Source organism: Poromitra crassiceps (genome assembly GCF_964638095.1).
Source record: "Poromitra crassiceps genome assembly, chromosome: 1".
NCBI classification, from domain to species: Eukaryota; Metazoa; Chordata; class Actinopteri; order Beryciformes; family Melamphaidae; genus Poromitra; species Poromitra crassiceps.
In genome coordinates, this window is record NC_139623.1 from 113,181,960 (window position 1) to 113,202,894 (window position 20,935).

The window sequence follows — 20,935 nt, forward strand, 5'->3', positions numbered from 1 at the left end:
CCGCATTGGCTTCTCAAACGGAGCTACCCCCTTGATTTTCATACAAAGTCGTCAGTTCATACATGCTGTGCTCAGGCTGTGTTTTACAAAACAACTCTGGAATCTGTGTTGAAATGCACCAAAGTTTCAACATCTTGATATTTTTAGATATTCAGATATCCAATATAAAATCATGAGGTATAGAAACAACAAACGTAAACTGGCCAAACATTTACAGAAAAAAATACTTGAATTTGTTTTTATTTAAAGTATTTACAGATTTTGTCATCGGATGTATAGCACCACATTGAAAAAATATGTTTGCATGAATGAATTCAGAGTTCAGTCGTTTGGGAGGATGTTGGCGTCGCACACACTAGAAGCACAAAAATGACACTTCACATTTGGCTTGTGACCTATACATGCCTTTATGATGAATTCAGCAGTCTACAAAAAGCTGGCCGCGGTTAATGAAATGAAATGTTTTGACATGGATGTTATGTGGTTTCCACCATGCATGCTGACCCAGCCTGGTGAGGATTCATGGGGTGGAAGGGTAGCATGAAATTTGTTGCGTCCGAATGACAAAGCTAGCACAAGGCCGTCAGTGACTCAGTGACAGTCTTTCTGCTGATGGAAGCTCCAAGAGGCCGAGCTGATTCACTCAGAAGAGAATCTGCCTCGTCCTTGTTCCTTTCATCTTAATCTCTGCTGGCGAACTGCAGAGAGGGAGAGAAGAAGATCAGATGGGAAAATGCCATCCACAAGCTGTCCCTGTGTTCCCTCAGCATCAGGGTTAGGGGGTTAGGTACGCAAATTGGGTTAGGTTTAGGCATGGGAAGTGATGATTGGTTAGGTGTAGGCATGGGGAGTGATGATTGGTTAAGGCAGTGGTAGCCAACACGGTGCCCGCGGGGTGGCGCTATGGCGCCCGCAGGCCACGTTCAGAAAAATGTAATTTTTATTTTATTTTATTTTTACACAAACATGACAAAACAGACAAACAGGCGCAGACACAGGGGAAAGAAAGGAAAAACAAACAAAAAAACAAAACAAAAAAATATAATCAGAAAAATTTATTTTTTATTTGTTTTTCTCTTCCCTTCCCACAATAACACACAAATGTAGAAAATAATTGGTTTAACAAAGCATATGTTTTAAAAACGTTTATTGTCTGTGTATAATTTATTGTCCGTGTATAATTAATTATTGATTCACTATTTTGATCCGCCTGGGCTGGGGTCAAAGTTTAGGTTTACGTTACGTCACTACGTCATTCACTCTGTGACAGTGCGACTGCCAGCTGCCAATGATTATATCAGTTGGCTAAGCTAAATGATGGAAAGCAAGAACAATGGCAGGAAAGCGAAAGAAAAAACATTACCAATTTCACGAGGAGTGGGAGGAAGAGTTCTTCTTCACAACAGTGAAAGGAAAGAGTGTATGTCTCGATTAAATGCATAATACTCATTATTTAAAGGTAAATCGAGCAAATTTCACATGACTCTCTACCCTTCAGGTAGCCCTCGACCTCAAAAAGGTTGGTGACCCCTGGGTTAAGGTTAGGCATGGGGAGGGATGATTGGTTACTGTAGGTTTAGAAATGAGGCATGATGAGTAGTTAGGTTTAGGAATGAGGAGTGATGATTGGTTAAGGTTGGGGTAAAATATGTAAGCCAATCAGAGGCAGAGTTGAGCGGGTCATGCCTTCGCCATCCTAGCAAAAGAAATATTGCATTATATACTGATTAGAGGGAACATAGACACACACAACATAGAGACGCTCCCCTACAATAAGTAACGGTTAACAGATGGTTGGAGTTGCTAAAGTTACAGTACATCATACAGTAGCCTACATGCAGTATCTCAAATTGTCCTGGCATTAGAAATTCTGTCTTGCTTCTCCAAACCTAAAGTCTTTATTTGAGCACTTTGAGTTTGAGTGTTTGAGGGGTAGGTAGGCGTCCCCTTCATACTCACGCATGTCGTTGTTTCTGGTGATGGCCATGGCAGCTCTGGCTCTGGGGCCCTGCTGGGTGAAGTGGTAGCCAAACCTGAGGATGCTGGAGTTGTTCTCCAGCATGGAGGCGATCTCCATCTCCACCGAGTCTCCCAGCTTCTGCCTCTGCAGCGGGGAGAAGAGGGCTGGTGAGCCGCTCATTCACTTCACAGCATTAAGTTGATCTTTCCTTTGTGCATTTTGGGCTTAGGCTATGCCAGTTTCAAATATGAGATATCAACCATTTAAAAGACAGACATTAGTATCAGAGTTCTGACAAAAAAAATCACAATTCTGGATTAAAGTCACAATCTCAGAATTCTGACTATTCTCTATCTGTCTCTTTTGTCTAACATTATGCTACACATTTAAAAGCAGTTTTGTCCCTTTGGCTAAATAGTAATTAGACTAAAAACATAAAATAAAATAAATCCAACTGCTTCCATTAATCACATAATTTAGCATCACGCTGTTAGTAGCTGCTGTGAGACGCATGGTAGATCCACAGATCCAGCCGTGTCTTTCTCACCTGGTTGTCGATCTTCAACTCGACCAGGGTGGCGTTGTTGGCCATGGCTTTGATGGTGGCCATCATGCCCTCTGCAGTGATGAAGTTAGACTCAATGTTAAGACTCTGCAGACTGGTGTTCTCCTGCAGCATCTCGGCACATGCCTGGAAACACACATATACACACACACACACATATACAGTACCCACATTTTAATGATTTTATCTACATCTGTTTTTTTAGCAGCTTGGTTTATGTAACAGACATTGTACTAACATAGGCCACAGGGTCGTTGCTTCGGGTGGCGGCGATGCTGAGAGACTCCACCTGAGAGTTCCCCTTCATCGCCTCAAAGATCTCTTTCAGTGTTGGGATGGGAATGTCCTGCACAGAGAGAGAGAGAGAGAGAGAGAGAGAGGCAAGTCACCTTTCACAGTTTCGCTTCTCAACCCGGTTCCCTCTAGTGTTAATTTCATCGACGAAAACTATGATGATTTTTTTTTATCGACTACCTATTTTCAGACACTGATGAAAACTAGACGTTAATTGAATAAAAAACAAAGTTGTGATGACAAAAACTATGAGGAACTCTATTATATAGACTAAAATGTTAGGGAGGGACGAATTGGGAAGAGATCCAATCAGAAGAGCAGAAGAAGAAGACGTTAAACAGTAAATATGTCTGTATTGCACGTTCAAACGATATTTCCATAATAACAGATTAATAGATCTTTCCAATGAGTTTGGATATTCTAAAGAAACAATAGTTACGATTTTCTTTGACTAAGATTAGACAAAAATACTCAGACTTTTAGTCGACTAAAGCTTGACTAAACTAGAATGACCGCACCACGGATATATGCCTCCACCAACAAGTGAGCAGTCGACATGCATGTCTGTCCCGACTTTGACGTTTGAGCCAAATGTGAAGAAATTTCGTCAAGGTGTTACTGAGATATGGCGTTACCGAGCTTGAAAATGGCATTTGTTAGGTCAGTGACCTTGACCTTTGACCACCAAAATGTAATCAGTTCATCCTTGAGTCCAAGTCGACGTTTGAGGCTAATTTTATGATGTTCCGTCAAGGCGTTCCTCAGATATCGCGTTAACGAACATCGGACGGACGGACAGAGGGACAGACAACCCGAATCCAATAAAAACAGAATGAGGTTGACTAAATCATCATAGTGCGCTCTGTTTGTCCGTTTGTTTAAATTTGTGTCCCACTGATGATGTCACAATTTCTATGACATCATCAGTTATGTCATCAGTGACATCATCATTGACGAAAATCATCTTATGACATCACTGATGATGTCATAGGGTGATGTCATAATATGCATGCCAATAGAGCAGGCCACGCAGCAGCCGAGCCGAGCAGCGAGGGCGAAGTTGAGCAATTGTGTGCTGAGTCATGTCACTCGAGCTCCATGATGATATCACTCGATGTCACTCAAGCAATTGTGATGTCATCAGTGATGCAAAGTTGAGCAATAGGGCAGGCAAAGCCATGCAGCGGCCGAACTGCAGGGCGGGTGAGTATGATAAATACTAACAAGGACAATTGACACAGGACTAATAAATTCCCGGAGTGAGTTCCCCATTCATTAAAAAAAATTACAAGTTAAAAAGTTTTTGCTCCAAGTGAAATGTTTTATGGTCACTCACGATTCAGTAGTTCACGGGTTGGTTTGGTTCCAACCTTAAAACTCGTTGTATAAGGATTTTCGAAATGTTTATGGAGAAAATTAATGGGGAACTCACTTCCGGTGTAAGATATGTCACGTGACTGTTCAGCTCTATAGTGTTTGGTCATGATGTCACATGGTTGAGCATCACTGTTTTACACATCACTGTCTTATCGACAGTGTAAGGGTAGCCAGAGGTCATGCTATACACTGCAGTGTGTAAAGTTTACACACACAAAAATTCGCTGGCTACGGCCTTGGTGTAAACCTCACTCCCACTGTCCCCAACGCCTCAAGAGATGCTCTAGCAACAGATGCTAGAGCCCATGGGTTTGAGCCTCCTTGCTAGAGCGTCCCCCTCCCATGCCGGAGGTTCCGCATTCAATCCCAGCTGCGGAGGACTACACAATGCGGGTTACAACAGCACATGGTGTTTGTTTGTTTTTCGGAAGAGATTGCGAATATGACAACCAACCAGAATCACCTAGTCTGTCAGATACAATAAGTGTACAGGAATTTGTTGTAATGACATTGTGGCAGAAACATATAGAATTTACACAGTAACTCAGCACACACTGAGTACAGGAAGAAGGCCTCCAGAATAAAGTGAAAGTGCGAAATACATGATAGTCTAAATGATCACAAAAGGAAACACTACACTAGTACAAAATAAAACTATATACATTCCACATTTCTGAGACCAGGAAGTAACTTTGTTTTGCTGGTCCTTCCCTCCCACCATGTATACAAGAAGCATCTTCTACGCCGGAATCTAAGCTCACCATTGGTTCACTTTGATGCAAATATCACAATAGATTTCTGGTTGGAATCAGCAATAGAGTCTAGTCATTTTAGCCTTCCCAAAAACCACACCATGCATCCCCACATCACTTAGTGTTCCACTGAGCTGGAGCTGACCTTGATGTTGTTGAGGTTGACTTCAGTCAGGCTGCTGTCATTGCTGTGAATTCTCTCCAGGGTCTCCTCCACGTTGGTGGTGTTGGGTGGCTCATCAGGGAAGATCTTGAATGGATCTGGTTTTACTACGCCTAAAGGAACCAGTGGTTAGCTTTACCTTTATGGCTAAGACACAGCAGCATCATTATTTTAAATAAAGCACTAACACATTGCAGCCTTCCTCGGGATGCAGAAAGACGGTTAAAATAAAACACCTTTTGAAAGCCTTCTCCAAGAGAGACTCCCATGGACTTTTTCCTTCTACCTAGATACAATAGTTCATCAACCTCATAATGACCTTGTCTCCAAGACATCTGAAGCCAAGGCACCATTCCTAATCGTGTTATTTGCTACAATGTTCACTGCAGTATTTCAAGTACAACTGATCATACAATCTAAAATGATATTTTGTAAAAATAGTGATGAATATAGTTTTACTTTTGCATCTTTTCAAATGGAAAACTCATTTTTGAACATACTTTTCAATATATCTTGTCATAAGGTGAGTTACTTGGTTTAGTGGTTTTTAAAAAGTCAAAGAAGTGTGCACATCCAACTCAAATCAGGCTCACGTCACGTGCAGGATAAAGTCAAAGTTCACAGCAAAATGAAAAAATATCTGCAGCAAATCTGCCAGCAAAGTTGAATGCAATGTTTTGACCGACAAATTGGGTGAATCATTCATGATATTGCTCCATTTTGCTCTTAAAATATTGATGCCATGAAAGTGAACACCGTCTTCAGTCTAGTGTGAGAGTGTTGTACTTGTACATACTGTTGATGCCCTCTGTGTTGGCGATGGTGCCCGTGGTTCCCAGGGCGTCGTAGTACTGCTTGTTGCTCATCAGCGTGTACATTCCAAGGATAGCTGCAAAAGGAAATGATCACTATGAACACAAAGCCAGGAGGCAATTCAATTGCTTGCACTGTGCTTGTATCATGTATGTCAGTACTAGGGACGGGATGGAATTTGATAAAGAGAAGGTTGTTGGCTGTGATCTTTTCCATGTGATTCTAAAGGGAGAGGACAGAGTTCGAGATTATTTAATTGGAAAATTGTGAATAAAATGCACGAACAAGATGAAGCCAGATTACTAATTTGTCAATTTACATTGATCCAGTTTCTGTTGCTGATGGAGAAACACTAAATTTGCACTCTGTCATGTATGTGATTTAATAGATAGGTAGAATAGAATCCTACTATTAAATTAGGAAAACTATCTGTCTGTCTGTCTGTCTTCATCCATTTATCTCCCGAATCAATATGAAACTGCACATGGGCATTGAGCATTGGCATAGACTGATGAAGGCTGTGATTGTCCCACTGTGATGTCATAAATCCCACTGTGACATCATCAGTGATGTCATAAATCCCACTGTGACATCATCAGTGATGTCATAAATCTGACATCATCCATGATGCTGGTCTCATTGGCCACACAGCAGGGCCAGCTCGGTGAGCTGCAGGATGGGCGAGCCCGCCTAGCGGGCGAGCCTAGGAATCGAGCGCGCATAGCGCGCGAGATCCATAGTTATATAAAAGGGAGTAAGTGGGTTCTGCGATTTTGGCCATGTTTTTGGTTACACTCGATGTAGTCTCGCTGGCCAGCTTCCCGTCCCTTCCGTAAGAGGAGTCTGGCTGCACGAAAACAGGCTACTGGTATAAGCCCTCCCCTGCTCTACAGCTGCTCTCCCATTGGAGCGACTGTTTCAGTCGCTGCCAGATGTCCGCTCCCCGCTTATTACAAGCTCTGTCATTGGCTCCGACCATGTCAATCAGAGCGGCTTCCGCTCTCTCCTCCCTGTGTGTCGCTGTAAATAGTGCCCTGCCGCCTCAGTGAAAACAACAACGCTAACTAGCTAGCAAGCTAACGGCAGAAACCTACATGCTAGCTAGATCATTGCTACATGCTGAAAATGGCAAGTTGGATTGTTAGAAACAATTTTCCAAGGGCACTGCCGCGGCGCCGCCCATCGCAATTCCACAATGGAGAGGGCAGGCTGGCCAGCGAGACTACACTCGATGATGTCACAATATCTATGACATCATCAGTGATGTCACAGTGACATCACAATTGACATACTCTATGACATCATCAGTGACATCATCGTCTATGACATCATCAGTGATGTCACTTCTTCTAATGGCTTTCTGGCAGCCTTGCGGCACATTGCTGCCTCTCACAGTTGGATGGTCTCACTCTAGACCTGGTTCTTCTTCCTTCATGTTTCCGATGTTTCTCACACCTCCTCAATCTTGGCTGTTGTGCCTCGTCTCATGTTCCTCCGCTCCTCATCCCTCCTGAGCAACGCGCCTACACCTTCGTGAAGGGCTCCTCCATTAATAGAGATTTCAGCCCAGGGGCGCATGCCATTGCCTGGTTCCAAAAACCCATCTCATCTCAGTGATGTCACTCAAGCAATTGTGGTTTTTGGTTACACTGGGGCAATGTGCAATGTTGCACATTGTACATTAAAAAATATTCTGATTGGGGTCTGATAAAGGCATATTTCAGTTGAAATATTTTGGATCAGTGACTGCAGTTCCTTTAGACTGCAAAACAAAAGAGAGGCCCAGTTGGCTGATGTCCCGTCATGCTGTGTGTCTGCTTGACCAGATAAGGATATTGTTGCCTGAGCTCAGTGGGAAACTCAGTCACTGGCCTTAATCTCACAGTGTCCAGGCTCACATCACAGTGTCCAGGCTCACATCACAGTGTCCAGGCTCCCGCGGGCACATCACAGTGTCCAGGCTCCCGTGGGCACATCACAGTGTCTAGACCCCCGGGGCACATCACAGTGTCTAGACCCCCGGGGCACATCACAGTGTCTAGACCCCCGGGGCTCACATCACAGTGTCTAGACCCCCGGGGCACATCACAGTGTCTAGACCCCCGGGGCACATCACAGTGTCTAGACCCCCGGGGCACATCACAGTGTCCAGGCTCCCGCGGGCTCACAGTGTCTAGACCCCCGGGGCTCACATCACAGTGTCTAGACCCCCGGGGCTCACATCACAGTGTCTAGACCCCCGGGGCACATCACAGTGTCTAGACCCCCGGGGGCTCACATCAGTGTCTAGACCCCCCGGGGCTCACATCACAGTGTCTAGACCCCCGGGGGCTCACATCACAGTGTCTAGACCCCCGGGGGCTCACATCACAGTGTCTAGACCCCCGGGGCTCACATCACAGTGTCTAGACCCCCGGGGGCTCACATCACAGTGTCTAGACCCCCGGGGCACATCACAGTGTCTAGACCCCCGGGGGCTCACATCACAGTGTCTAGACCCCCGGGGCTCACATCACAGTGTCTAGACCCCCGGGGCTCACATCACAGTGTCTAGACCCCCGGGGCACATCACAGTGTCTAGACCCCCGGGGGCTCACATCACAGTGTCTAGACCCCCGGGGGCTCACATCACAGTGTCTAGACCCCCGGGGCACATCACAGTGTCTAGACCCCCGGGGGCTCACATCACAGTGTCTAGACCCCCGGGGCTCACATCACAGTGTCTAGACCCCCCGGGGCTCACATCACAGTGTCTAGACCCCCGGGGGCTCACATCACAGTGTCTAGACCCCCGGGGGCTCACATCACAGTGTCCAGACCCCGCATCACAGTGTCCAGACCCCCTGTGGCTCACATCACAGTGTCTAGACCCCCTGTGGCTCACATCACAGTGTCCAGACCCCCCGGGGCTCACATCACAGTGTCCAGACCCCCTGTGGCTCACATCACAGTGTCTAGACCCCCTGTGGCTCACATCACAGTGTCCAGACCCCCCGGGGCTCACATCACAGTGTCCAGACCCCCTGTGGCTCACATCACAGTGTCCAGACCCCCCGGGGCTCACATCACAGTGTCCAGCCCCCCTGTGGCTCACATCACAGTGTCCAGCCCCCCTGTGGCTCACATCACAGTGTCTAGACCCCCTGTGGCTCACATCACAGTGTCCAGACCCCCTGTGGCTCACATCACAGTGTCTAGACCCCCTGTGGCTCACATCACAGTGTCCAGACCCCCTGTGGCTCACATCACAGTGTCTAGACCCCCTGTGGCTCACATCACAGTGTCCAGCCCCCCTGTGGCTCACATCACAGTGTCCAGACCCCCTGTGGCTCACATCACAGTGTCCAGACCCCCTGTGGCTCACATCACAGTGTCCAGACCCCCTGGAGGCTGAACAATACCACACATTTGTGTTGGTTCTGGCTCATTATCGTGTTGATAATGAGCCTGAGCCAGAGTTAAAGATGACACAAAATGTAAGAATTCAAGAATGCTGCTGAGAGTCTGGGACAGTCCAACCAATATGTATGAACATGAACAAGCTCTTTATGAAGCCAGAAACCAGTCAACTAAAACTCAATTTTGTGATGTGATGTGATGTGATGTGTGATGTGATGTGATGGATGTGATGTGATGTGATGTGATGTGATGTGTGATGTGATGTGTTGTGTTGTGATGTGATGTGATGTGATGTGTGATGTGATGTGTTGTGATGTGATGTGATGTGTTGTGTTGTGTTGTGTTGTGATGTGATGTGATGTGATGTGTGATGTGATGTGATGTGATGTGTTGTGTTGTGTTGTGATGTGATGTGATGTGATGGATGTGATGTGATGTGATGTGATGTGTGATGTGATGTGTTGTGTTGTGTTGTGTTGTGATGTGATGTGTTGTGTTGTGATGTGTGATGTGATGTGATGTGATGTGTTGTGTTGTGTTGTGTTGTGATGTGATGTGATGTGATGTGTTGTGTTGTGATGTGATGTGATGTGATGTGATGGATGTGATGTGATGTGATGTGATGTGATGTGTTGTGATGTGATGTGATGTGTTGTGATGTGATGTGATGTGATGTGATGTGATGTGTGATGTGATGTGATGTGATGGATGTGATGTGATGTGATGTGATGTGTGATGTGATGTGTTGTGTTGTGATGTGATGTGATGTGTTGTGATGGGATGGATGTGTTGTGATGTGATGTGATGTGATGTGATGTGATGTGATGTATTGTGATGTGATGGATGTGATGTGTATGAATGATGGTCCATAGAGAATGAATTGGAGGAAAATGCCAAAGGTGACTAGGAGAGATTTTCCATAATCCTAACCCAGGAAATCTTTCAGGACATTTTCTTGACGATGATATATTTTCAGATTCTTTGTTGTTCCTTTTTATGACCAGGGGGAGGCAGAACTGACAATGCCTTTCCTGCTCTTGTTGCAAGTTCAGCCCGCCAGCCTTTAATTACCCTCTGCAAACTGTGTCACACGCCAACTGCTGTGACAGCAAACACCCCCCCACCCCCCACACACACACAGCCCCCTGACCCGGTGTAGGGAACCATGGGAAGGGCCTTGTGAGGAGAGGGAGGCCGCGGAGACAGCTGCTGGCTCGGGGGGGTGGGGCGTTACTGGACATCCTCACGTCATGCAACTCAGCCCTGAGAATAACCCACGGGAGCTTTACACTGCAAACTACTCCCAATAGCTAAAATAACCAACATAGCAAAAGTATTAAAACCATCAATAAAAAGTTGACGGTCGCCTGCTATCCCAGGCTCTCCCTCAGCCTCTGGCCCCCTTGGAGCCAGCGAGCCAAGCTATTGTGGACTCATCCCCTCGCCCGTTAGCCAAAAAGCCCAAACAACAGACTGACAGAGGCTAACCGCGGTTTAATCCTCATCTGGACTGGCTCCAGGGGTTAAAACGGTGTCTCCGTGACGGGCTGATCCAGCCGGACAAACAGTTCTCCCCCGCTCGGCCTTTCCGGATGCCTGCCCAGTGCCCGGCCCTGTACAGGAGTGTGGCAGTGCTTTCAGGCTGGATCACACTGTGTTTCAACCCACTGCAAAAACTCTCCATCTTAACAAGTGATTTAGTCTATTATTGAGTCCTAGAATCGTAAAATCAATGGTTGAAATTTTCTCTTTATTTAAAAACCATTTTAAGGCTGAAACTAAATGGCTTGTTTCGATTGACCTTTTTTGCAGTGTAACTTTGTAATTTAATCCAATACTTACGAGGCATTCTGCATAACGATGATGCACCAACTCAGAGGGTTTTCAGGTGTCTGCTGGGTTAGATCAGCAAACTAAGTGGCCGTTCACACCATACACCGAAGCAACGCTCAACCTAAGCTTAACCTACGCTAAACCCACAAGTTTCATTTAGGCGTCCTTGTTAACAGGCAAGGCCATTTATACCTCCTGCGCGCATGTCATGCTGAAGCCACGCTCACGCCTTGCTCAAGCGATCATTCAGGATTCAGTCCTATTTTCCAACCGTGATGTGTGAAGCTTGAAGCTGCCATGCATGAAGTGAATGGAGGGGGGAGGGGGCCGGTGGAGCAGCTCCGAGCCCGGCGCTGAGGAAAGGAGAGTGTCTGGTGTGAACGGTTAGGCTGAGGAAAGGAGATTGTCTGGTGTGAACGGTTAGGCTGAGGAAAGGAGAGTGTCTGGTGTGAACAGTTAGGCTGAGGAAAGGAGAGTGTCTGGTGTGAACGGTTAGGCTGAGGAAAGGAGAGTGTCTGGTGTGAACGGTTAGGCCTGAGCTCACGTTCAGCATGAGTCAAGCATCAGTTCTGCCTCTGGTGTGAACAAAGGCTAAAAGTTGAGCAGGGGTTCTCAAACCATTTTGAAGTCAAGTATCTCTAGATATATACAAGTTATAGGGATATTGTGTACCTCATTTAAAAGGCACTATGACAGAGTCTAACCCTTGCACTTCTTACTATTGTTTGCTTCTAATGTTGATGACGCCAGGACATGAGCTTCTCCTGCTACTGCACTCAGAGCAAACTGCTCTGGATTAGAGTCAAGTTTCTAGCTTCAAGAAACATGGACACACATGAAAAACTGACTTGTCTATCTGCGAACGTGGCAGCTTTCCTCTCATTTGGCCTAAATTGATACAGTATCTGTGGTGCCCAGCAGTCAACTTTCAACCTGCCCCTCCCCCTCTGGACCCCCCACCCTTCCTTTACTGGCCTGTGACCAAGCTTATTTTTGTGTTGCTGAGCGTAGGGAATTGGACCCCAATGCATTGCATATCTCACCATGTCTGTTCGCCTGGGACTGTCAGGCCAAACAATATGGAGCTAAGAGCCGTCAGACCAACTAATGTGGGTCAGACTGAGCGACTGTGTTGAAACAATCAGACCGCAGTATGCTGCGCTATGCCATCATGGGTTCATAAGCACCTGCTGGTATGCTGTCAAACAGCACAAGGACATATCCACTGCTGACATCACAGGAGGAATAGTCTTACATTACAATGAAACCTGGTCTGCATCACAACAATATCAGCCGGAATCCATCGCTGATGCTCATGTGATGATGTACTGGTCATCAGATCACTATCCATCAGTGCAACAAGGGGGTCAGGGATGAATCTAGTCATGTTACCTGTCAAACTATTCCCATGTTTGTTTGTTTTGCAACCTACGGAGCCCCTAAGAAAGTCCAGAAAGGGGATATTTTATATCTTGTGCGCACACTCCAGATCTCATGTGCACAAGATCAGAACTTGTTCACACAAGGTTTCAGTGCCTTGCTCAGGGGCATCTTGACAGTAAACGCTAATGCGTTTCCCTGCCAGTGTGAGGGTTCAAACCTCAAACTCAGAATAGTGCTAATGCTCCTGCTACTAATTATCTTAACAAAGTTACAAAGTCCTGCTACAGCATAATACTTGTGTTTTTATATGTTTCATGTTTTGTGCATTTAGAAGTTCCTTAGAGTCCAGCTTATAATGCCACACTACTGTAGATAAAGATGTTTATGATAAAGGTGTCTATGTGTGTGTGTGTGTGTGTGTGTGTGTGTGTGTGTGTGTGTGTGTGTGTGTGTGTGTGTGTGTGTGTGCGTGACCTGCGATGTCACACATCTCGGCGTCAGTGGCGTTCTTCAGAGCCTCCTCCAGCTCGGGCTCCAGGGTGATCTGCTCGCTGGCGGGGATCCCCGGACCCTTCTTGGGCACAAAAGCCTTTCCTACAGACAGACAGACAGACAGAGAGGATGGTCAAGAGATCGAGAAGATGGATAGATGGATGGATGGTTAGAAGAGGGGAAAATGAGATGAGGAAGCGTGAGAGAGAATGTGACAGACAGAAATGAATGGCCGAAGGAAGAAGGGGAAGAGAGAGAGAACAAATAGATTGATGAGTGAAGAGAATAAATTGAGAGAGAAAACTGATGGTGGAGACAGAATGTGATGCATAAGAGAAATGGATAGTCAGGGAGACAGATAGAGAGAAGACAGAGAGAAAAATAGATGGTTGGGAAAGGGAGAATCAGACCGTGAGAGAAGAGAGAGAAATGGATTTTTGAGAAAGGGATGAGATGGATGGGAGGTAGGAAGAGAGAGAAAAGCAAAACCACATTACTAATGACTGATAGCTCATTATCTCGCACTGCTTAGTTTGTACAGGAGATGATATATAAAAGTTGTTTTGCATTGATTAATTATCATTATTATATTGGGAGGGGGCATTTTTGCCTTTATTGGATATGACAGTAGACAGAGAGGAAAGGGGGAGAGAGGATGGGATGACATGTGGCAAAGGAGATTCGAACCCCGGTCGCCCACACGAAGGACTAAGCCTTAGTGGTGCATATACCAGGTGAGCCACCGGGACACCTACAAACAGGAGGATCTTTTTTATAAAAAAATTCAGATTTTCTCCCCCATTTTCTCCCCAATTGTACTTGGCCAATTTCCCCCTGCTGCCTCGGTCACTGCTCCACCCTCTGCCGATCTGGGGAGAGCCGTAAACTAGCACCATGCTTCCTCCGACACATGTGCACTTGCCAGCCACTTCTTTTCACCTGACAGCAGGGAGCTTCACCGGCACATAGCATGTGGGAGGATCACGCTATTCCCACCAGTTCCCTTCCACCCCGAACAGGCGCCCAGACCGATCAGAGAGTGCAGTGACCAGGACACATACCCTTAATCCGGCTTCCCACCCGCAGACACAGCCAATCGTGCCTGTATGGACGCCCGACCAAGCCGGGGGTAACATGGGGGCTCGAACCTGTGACCCTCGTGTTGGTAGGCAGGGAATCTACCGCTACACTACCTGGATGCCAAAACAGGAGGATCTTAATGGTTGGTTTTGCCGTCTGGATCTCAAACAGTAAATTTGTGTGTTTTAGTAAAAGCTCTGTTCGGATCACATTTCCCCAAAACACTAGAAAGCCCGGCTTATTGTGGATTTGTGGACCAACTCTAATAAACGAAATTTTCCACTGTCGTTTATCATCTCTTTTACTCTGCTTTGCTCATTCATTTTCAGCATTTGCCAATCGCCCGTCCAAAAAAACACATATTTGAGACAGATAGATATACCACACACACACACACACACACACACTGGAGCATTGCAGAGTATTACTGTATAGCCTGGCATAGCTCAGACTCCTCGCAGAGTTTCATTTCGGTGAATTTACAGTGTCTCAATACCCTGTAAAGTGTCTTGCGGATAAATTGTCTAGTTTACCAATAAAATAAAATAAATTTTGTTGTCAAAATAGCTTCTGACAAACATAATTTGTATACAATAGCGGTGGATTTGTGTAATCACATTTGGTTTGCCTTCTTAAAATGATTATCTCATATATTGTCATCATGGATGTGGTAACACTTTACAATAAGGGTACATTAAATAAGGGTTAATTAATGGTTAATTAATAAGCATTAATTAACAGGGTTAGTCAACCTTAGTAAGCATTAATTAATCCTTAACACATTGACTGCCAGCCGTTTTTTTCTTGCTGTAGGTAGCTTCTGCCAAGCCGTTTTTTGAGGATTGTGGCTCATTTTACAAGAGCCGAGGATTCTTTTCTGCTTGGAGTTTGTGAACATACAATATCTCAAAAGTACTAATAGAATGTGTACTTTCTCTGTCTAAAAGAGTTAGTTTGTAGAGTTAGTAGTTATGTAAGCATTAGCAGTTGAATACAGCATGGTTTTAGCGTCAGAAAAAATATTCAGAGATAAACGGCTTTTTGTGAAATTCGATAGAACAGTCACTTTAACCATTCATTTTTGGCTCTCTCTCTCTCTCTCTCTCCCTCCCCCTCTCGCTCTCTCTCTCTCTCTCTCTCTCTCCCTTCCTCTCGCTCTCCCTCCCTCTCTCTCTCTCTCTCTCTCTCTCTCCCTCCCTCTCGCTCTCCCTCCCTCTCTCTCTCTCTCCCTCCCTCTCGGGAGGGAGACGCACTAGGTTTAATCCTAGTGAGAGGGGGAGAGGGAGAGAGAGAGAGAGAGAGAGAGAGGGAGGGAGGGAGAGAGAGAGAGCGAGAGAGAGAGAGAGAGAGAGAGAGAGAGGGAGAGAGCGAGAGGGAGAGTTGCTTCAACTCCTCCCTCCGTGGGCGTTCTTCTTGGCTGCAGCGGCCGTCACAAGCTTGTCACCAGTCTGACAGTGCTTTGCTGCTGTCCTGTGCCTGTGGCTGCGCGGCCGCTGTTTGAGGAAGTCGGCATGGACTCGCTCGCTTCTTGGAGTTTTGGTTGAGAGAAGCTTTTGCGATTCTGGTCATATTTATGCTGCGTGTTTCAAAGTGTGTTCCACCTGTAATCTCTTATGTAAATTTGCAATCCCGCATCGCCAGCAATCAGCGCGAAAACGACAGCGTTTTCCCCCAGCCATTTTCATGAGAATGGCTGGGGTGAGAATGGCGTGACAAGTTAAAAAAATGCTTGCCTTCCTCTAGTCAGGAGAGCACTGTTGCCACTTAGTGGGTCGGTGGAATGGGTTGTAAACGTTCGGTGGCTCCAATAATTATATAAGAGATGTAAAAGGGTTAGATGCACATCCCACGGTCAAAAAAAAAAAAATCATTTTTTTGACGACTCAACTCGTCGTTGGCAGTGAACAGCTGGATTGTGTTTGACGACTCAACTCGTTCTTGGCAATTAACGTGTTAATTAACGTTAACTAATGTTTAATAAGGGTGCATTAATTAAGGGTTGGTTAATGCTTAATAAGCATTAATTTACCACCTTAATAAACATGTCTAGTAATGCTTAATAAGAATTAATTAATTAACCTTAACTAATGTGTTTAGCAATCATTTACTATGCTGTTCATGTTAACCAAGCCTTAGTTAACATGAATAACAGCATTAGTAAATGATTAAGAGTATGAGTAAGGTATTAACTTATAGGCTACATTATTTAATACCATAAAGTCTTTATCTTAATAAAGGAATGAAGGTTGTCGTGTTCCAGTATGTTTCACTAATGTTAAAAGATCACAAAGAGTATTAATACGGTAATTTATACAATTAGATTGAAATTCCCTATCTGAAGAGAATAGCTATTGTAATGAATTATTGACATTGACACAATAACATATTATCTAGCTGTGACCTGGTCAGAATGGGGTTAATTTTATTTGTTGTAGCATTGCATTAAGCCAATAAGTCAATTCTAAAGGAGACTGGTTTGACTAATCAGCTGATCAGTTTTGCCCTGCTGGCATCATGGCTGGCATTTTTTTGCTGCTGTCGCTCCTATACAAGGAGATAAAAACATTGCCGCGGCCTACTGTAGATCACCATCTAGATCACCACTGTAACTGCCTCACATCGCCAGTTTTAAATTTGTAGTTGGCATCCTGCTAATTTTATTTTTGTTTTGGTCCTACCGTTAATCTCTTAGTCTAGAGGCGGAACTAATCTGACGCACCGTGTTTATCGGACAATTGAGAACGTAACACACACCTTGATACCACATGCAAGCAGAGCACCAGGGAGCCACGCATTATTTCGAATCGCACATAGGTTATGCAAAAACCACGCCCTGTGCCCTGTAAACGCACAAAATCTGTTCGCTGTGCACTATAGAAAATGCGAGTTCCTGAGTGAATGTGAGTATTCCAGTACATGCATAAGGCTTATGGGATGTCCAATCATGCCTGTGCAAAAGTTCAAAGTAAAATATTATTATTATTATTATTTTAATTTTTTTTTTTTACATAATGTTGTCTTCAGAAATGCCTTAAAGCCCCATTCAGCAACTTTTCCAAGTTTTGCTATTGGAGAAACTGCGCCCTCTGCGTGCAATAGTATCGATAACGATATCGCCATTCAAAGTCAACAAAACACAGCGCCAGAAAGCTCTATGTACATGTTGTGACATCGGGTACTCACCACGTGATGAAATAATAATCCATAGTTCCGTGAAACATCATTTTCGTAGCAAATCCGAATCGAGTTACTTCCTGGTTTCCAGGAACACAACGCTGCCGCTGTAGAGCACATGCGCGCATCTTGCCTCGGGACGCTGGCAGCAAACTGCTTAGTCCCAGGGCTGACCAATGGAGGGCGGTGTGCGATAAATAAAGGCGAGAGTCTCCCTATTACAAGTCAATCTACCATGTCCTATGACTAAAAAGATCTTATATTACAGTAAAAACTTTCAAAAAAAATTACTGATTGGGGCTTTAAGTGTCAAAAATGATACATCAGATTGGATGGGACGCTTTGTGATGTAGGCTGATAAAACAGGTGTTTCTATATTGAAAGAAATATATATTTTCAGCTTTAAGACTGAATACATAATTAAATGACTTGAATATGTTTCTGTGATGACAGCCCCCTCCCTCCCCACCCACCCACCTTTCTTCTCCCCAGTGAAGGGCACCAGCTCCTCCTGTTCAGGATGCTCCAACGCCGTCTTCTCCAGGTGGTCCATCAGGGCGTCGCGGTCGTACACGCCTGTCGGACTCTTCTTGGTCTGGTCACGCTGCCGGAAGCCAGCTGGCAGCATGGCATTCTGGGAGAACAGGAGGTGCTTACAGTATGTTATGGTTATGTGGATGTGGGTATGGAGACTGGGGAACAAGCACACTTGAATCATTCTTGTTTTTACCTGCCTGGACAAATTTAATTTGACAAACTGAATCCTCGATATTTTAGACACATTGCATGATCAGCTACAGGTAAAACGTTCTGCCCGAATAGATTTTGGAAATGAACTCAGGTAATAGATGTTTATTTTAACCCGTTAAATATAAGTATAAGTACCAATGGGTTGAATCTACCCACTGTGGTATAACTCAACCATTAAACCGTGCTTCCTTCTGCAGGGTGAGATGGTTGGAAGGGTTTGGTCGAAAGAAAATAGTTCCTACATGAAACTGCTCACAACACGGTCTGTGGATTATCTTGACTCGTATTCAGAACAGGATTTCTGGAGAGACATTGCTGTTGAGTTTTTCAAAAAAGAAAAGAAAAAAGAAAGCGCTTTGAGCACCACAAGCCAAATACCATCCAGTTCCATTGTATTTGAGAGAAGGCAGACATCTCTACAGCCGATACCCCTCCAAAACTCACAACTCACACCAAAACAATCTAAATTAGATGGGTAAATACTGTATCACTGTAGGTAAGAAGAAAAATATGTACTTTTTATCTTCTATTTTTGGACTATCCATAAGACATTTTTGAAAGTGTGCAGTAGTCGACCACCTGCAAGGCAAGACAAATGAAGTGCTCCTCTGTACCTCGGGGTCCATCTCCAGCAGCTCATCCTCCAGTTTATCCAGTTCCTCTGGGCTGAGGCCCTTGAGGATGGCGTCCTCATCGATGTCCCTGGGGTCCGACATGGCTGCTCACATACACACACTCACTCACTCACATACACTGCTACACACACCCCTGGGCGAGAGGGCACTGTAAGTGAGAGAGATAAAGAGACAGGAGGGGTTTGTTGGAATGGGTTGACCCAGGCAGTATATTGCAGTGAGGTAGTTGTAGACAGGAAGTTCATCTTACCACGATGTGAAATAAACCAGTGACATGAAAAACACATGTCACAATCTCAAATGTTCTTTATTATGAATCCTCAGTTTATCTCCACCTAATTGTTTAAAGCAATTTGTAAATACATTAATCTCTCAAGCTATCTCTTGGACAATCTTCGAATGCTCCATAGACAATCTTTGAATGCTCCATCGACAGTCTGTACGTTTGCCCATTAAAATTTGGCCAGAGGCAGACCAGAGGGAAGTTTAATGATATTCGACCAATTACGACACATGATGTAAACATAAGCGAGGCAGGCGATTGGGGAAATGAGCGGATCCCACCTTGAGTGGACTTTCCCCTCCATGAACTACAGACGTAGTTTGTCGGGTGCATGCTAATTGTGGGAGACAGCACGTTTTAAGAGATTAAATACATTTGACTTCACTTTAGCTGAAATGAGTTCATGATCTCAACTCAACTGAATAATAACAACTGAATCAAGATTTATCACATGACTTTAACTTGTAGTCCAGGGTCCCCCATACTTTTTCATGCCAGAAACTCCTAAATAGATGCAGGTATACCCACAGAACCCTGTTTCCACACTGAGGAGGTTCTTGTTTAGTCCCCCACACCATTCGTGGACCCCCAGGAGCTCTGATAGAAGCCCCCCTGGGGGGTCCCCGCCCTCCAATTTGGGAACCACCACTGTCCTTACAAAACCACTTGGATGATCTTCATTGAGCTAATCTACTGGCCTACCCAGCGCGCTGCAATAGTGTGACGATAATAATAGATGCATATCCAATAATACATCCACAGAACTCAGGAGAGCGGGGAGAGCGCATCAATACGTCCATTTCCAGGTCACATGTTGCTGTTATATAAGCTCTGTTTTCACCTTAAAGTGGAAGAGAGGTGAACCACCGCCCACTGATGCCCTGCAGTGCTCAAAGGCGACCAGGCAGGAGAGGGGGAGCGGGGGAGAGGAGGGAGGAGAGAGGGAGTGGGGCAGGAGAGGGGCAGGAGAGGGGGAGAGGAGGGAGGAGTGGGGGAGTGGGGCAGGAGAGGGGCAGGAGAGGGGGAGAGGAGGGAGGAGAGGGAGTGGGGCAGGAGAGGGGCAGGGTAGGGGGAGGAGAGGGGGAGAGGAGGGAGGAGAGGGAGTGGGGCAGGAGAGGGGGAGGAGAGGAGAGGGGGAGCGGGGGGGAGGAGAGGGGGACCGGGGGAGAGGAGAGGGGGAGCGGGTAGGAGAGAGGGAGGAGAGGGGGAGCGGGGGAGAGGAGGGAAGAAAGCGAAAGAGAGAGAGAGAAAGTGTGCAAGCTCTTTGTAACTCTAAACCCTGAGCTCACCACACAGCCACTAAGAATAGCAGAGTACTGTACAGAGAGCAGTGGGGTAGAGAGGAGAGGGGTAGAAAGTGCAATCCCTTATTTACCATTGACAGACATTCAAACTCAGTGTGTGGACCCACCTGAAAATGGACTGCACCCACTGATGAGAGCTTAGAGAAAACACAAAACAGCCTCTGATACACCAACGACCTCTGAGTCTGAACCAGGCAGCAGCAGAAGCCTGGGGCACTTTGCTATACAAAAACCTGGGCACACAAACTGGGAAATACCACACCGATAGCATATATACACCTCAGGGCAAAACGGTTGACTCACTGTATGAGTAATGCGGCGATCAGGTTAGAGAGGTCAAATATTTTCATATTCACTCCAGATTCCATCCTAACTTGGTTGGTGTAGAAAATTCATTACGATTCAAGTCACGCAATGTACAGCACTTAACCCACCAGCGTATACGATGGCAGCAGCAATTTAAATGATTCTGCAATGGGGACAAGATAGCAAGCCAACTTTCTGAATTGTGGTAGCTATAAAACAGCTTTGCATTGGAATTTAATAAATGACCTTATTAATCGTTATTGGTGACCAGTAGGAATAAGAACAACATTGATAGAACTTTTCTCCACCTAAAATCCACATTATCTACGGTGGCCTGTAATTGACACAAATGATAACGTCTCAAGTAAAGTC

The 20,935-nt window shown here is 45.4% G+C and overlaps 1 protein-coding gene across 2 annotated transcripts in view; it reads right to left on the bottom strand.

Moving 5' to 3' along the window:
* Nucleotides 1-274: 274 nt before the first annotated feature.
* The window catches only part of tmod4 (tropomodulin 4 (muscle)), a 33,890-nt gene continuing 13,229 nt past the window's right edge, over nt 275-20,935 (bottom strand). The window contains exons 2-10 of one of the 2 annotated variants that reach the window (XM_083644029.1): nt 18,650-18,818; nt 17,763-17,919; nt 13,014-13,133; nt 5,908-6,000; nt 5,094-5,224; nt 2,764-2,871; nt 2,508-2,651; nt 1,960-2,104; nt 275-698 (exon numbers count right to left, since the gene is read on the bottom strand). In XM_083644029.1, coding sequence (XP_083500155.1) covers nt 676-698; nt 1,960-2,104; nt 2,508-2,651; nt 2,764-2,871; nt 5,094-5,224; nt 5,908-6,000; nt 13,014-13,133; nt 17,763-17,919; nt 18,650-18,751 — 1,023 coding nt within the window. In that variant the 5' untranslated portion in view covers nt 18,752-18,818 and the 3' untranslated portion in view covers nt 275-675. Of the gene's footprint in view, nt 699-1,959; nt 2,105-2,507; nt 2,652-2,763; nt 2,872-5,093; nt 5,225-5,907; nt 6,001-13,013; nt 13,134-17,762; nt 17,938-18,649; nt 18,819-20,935 lie in introns of both variants that reach the window. The other variant, XM_083644028.1, reaches the window with a different exon arrangement.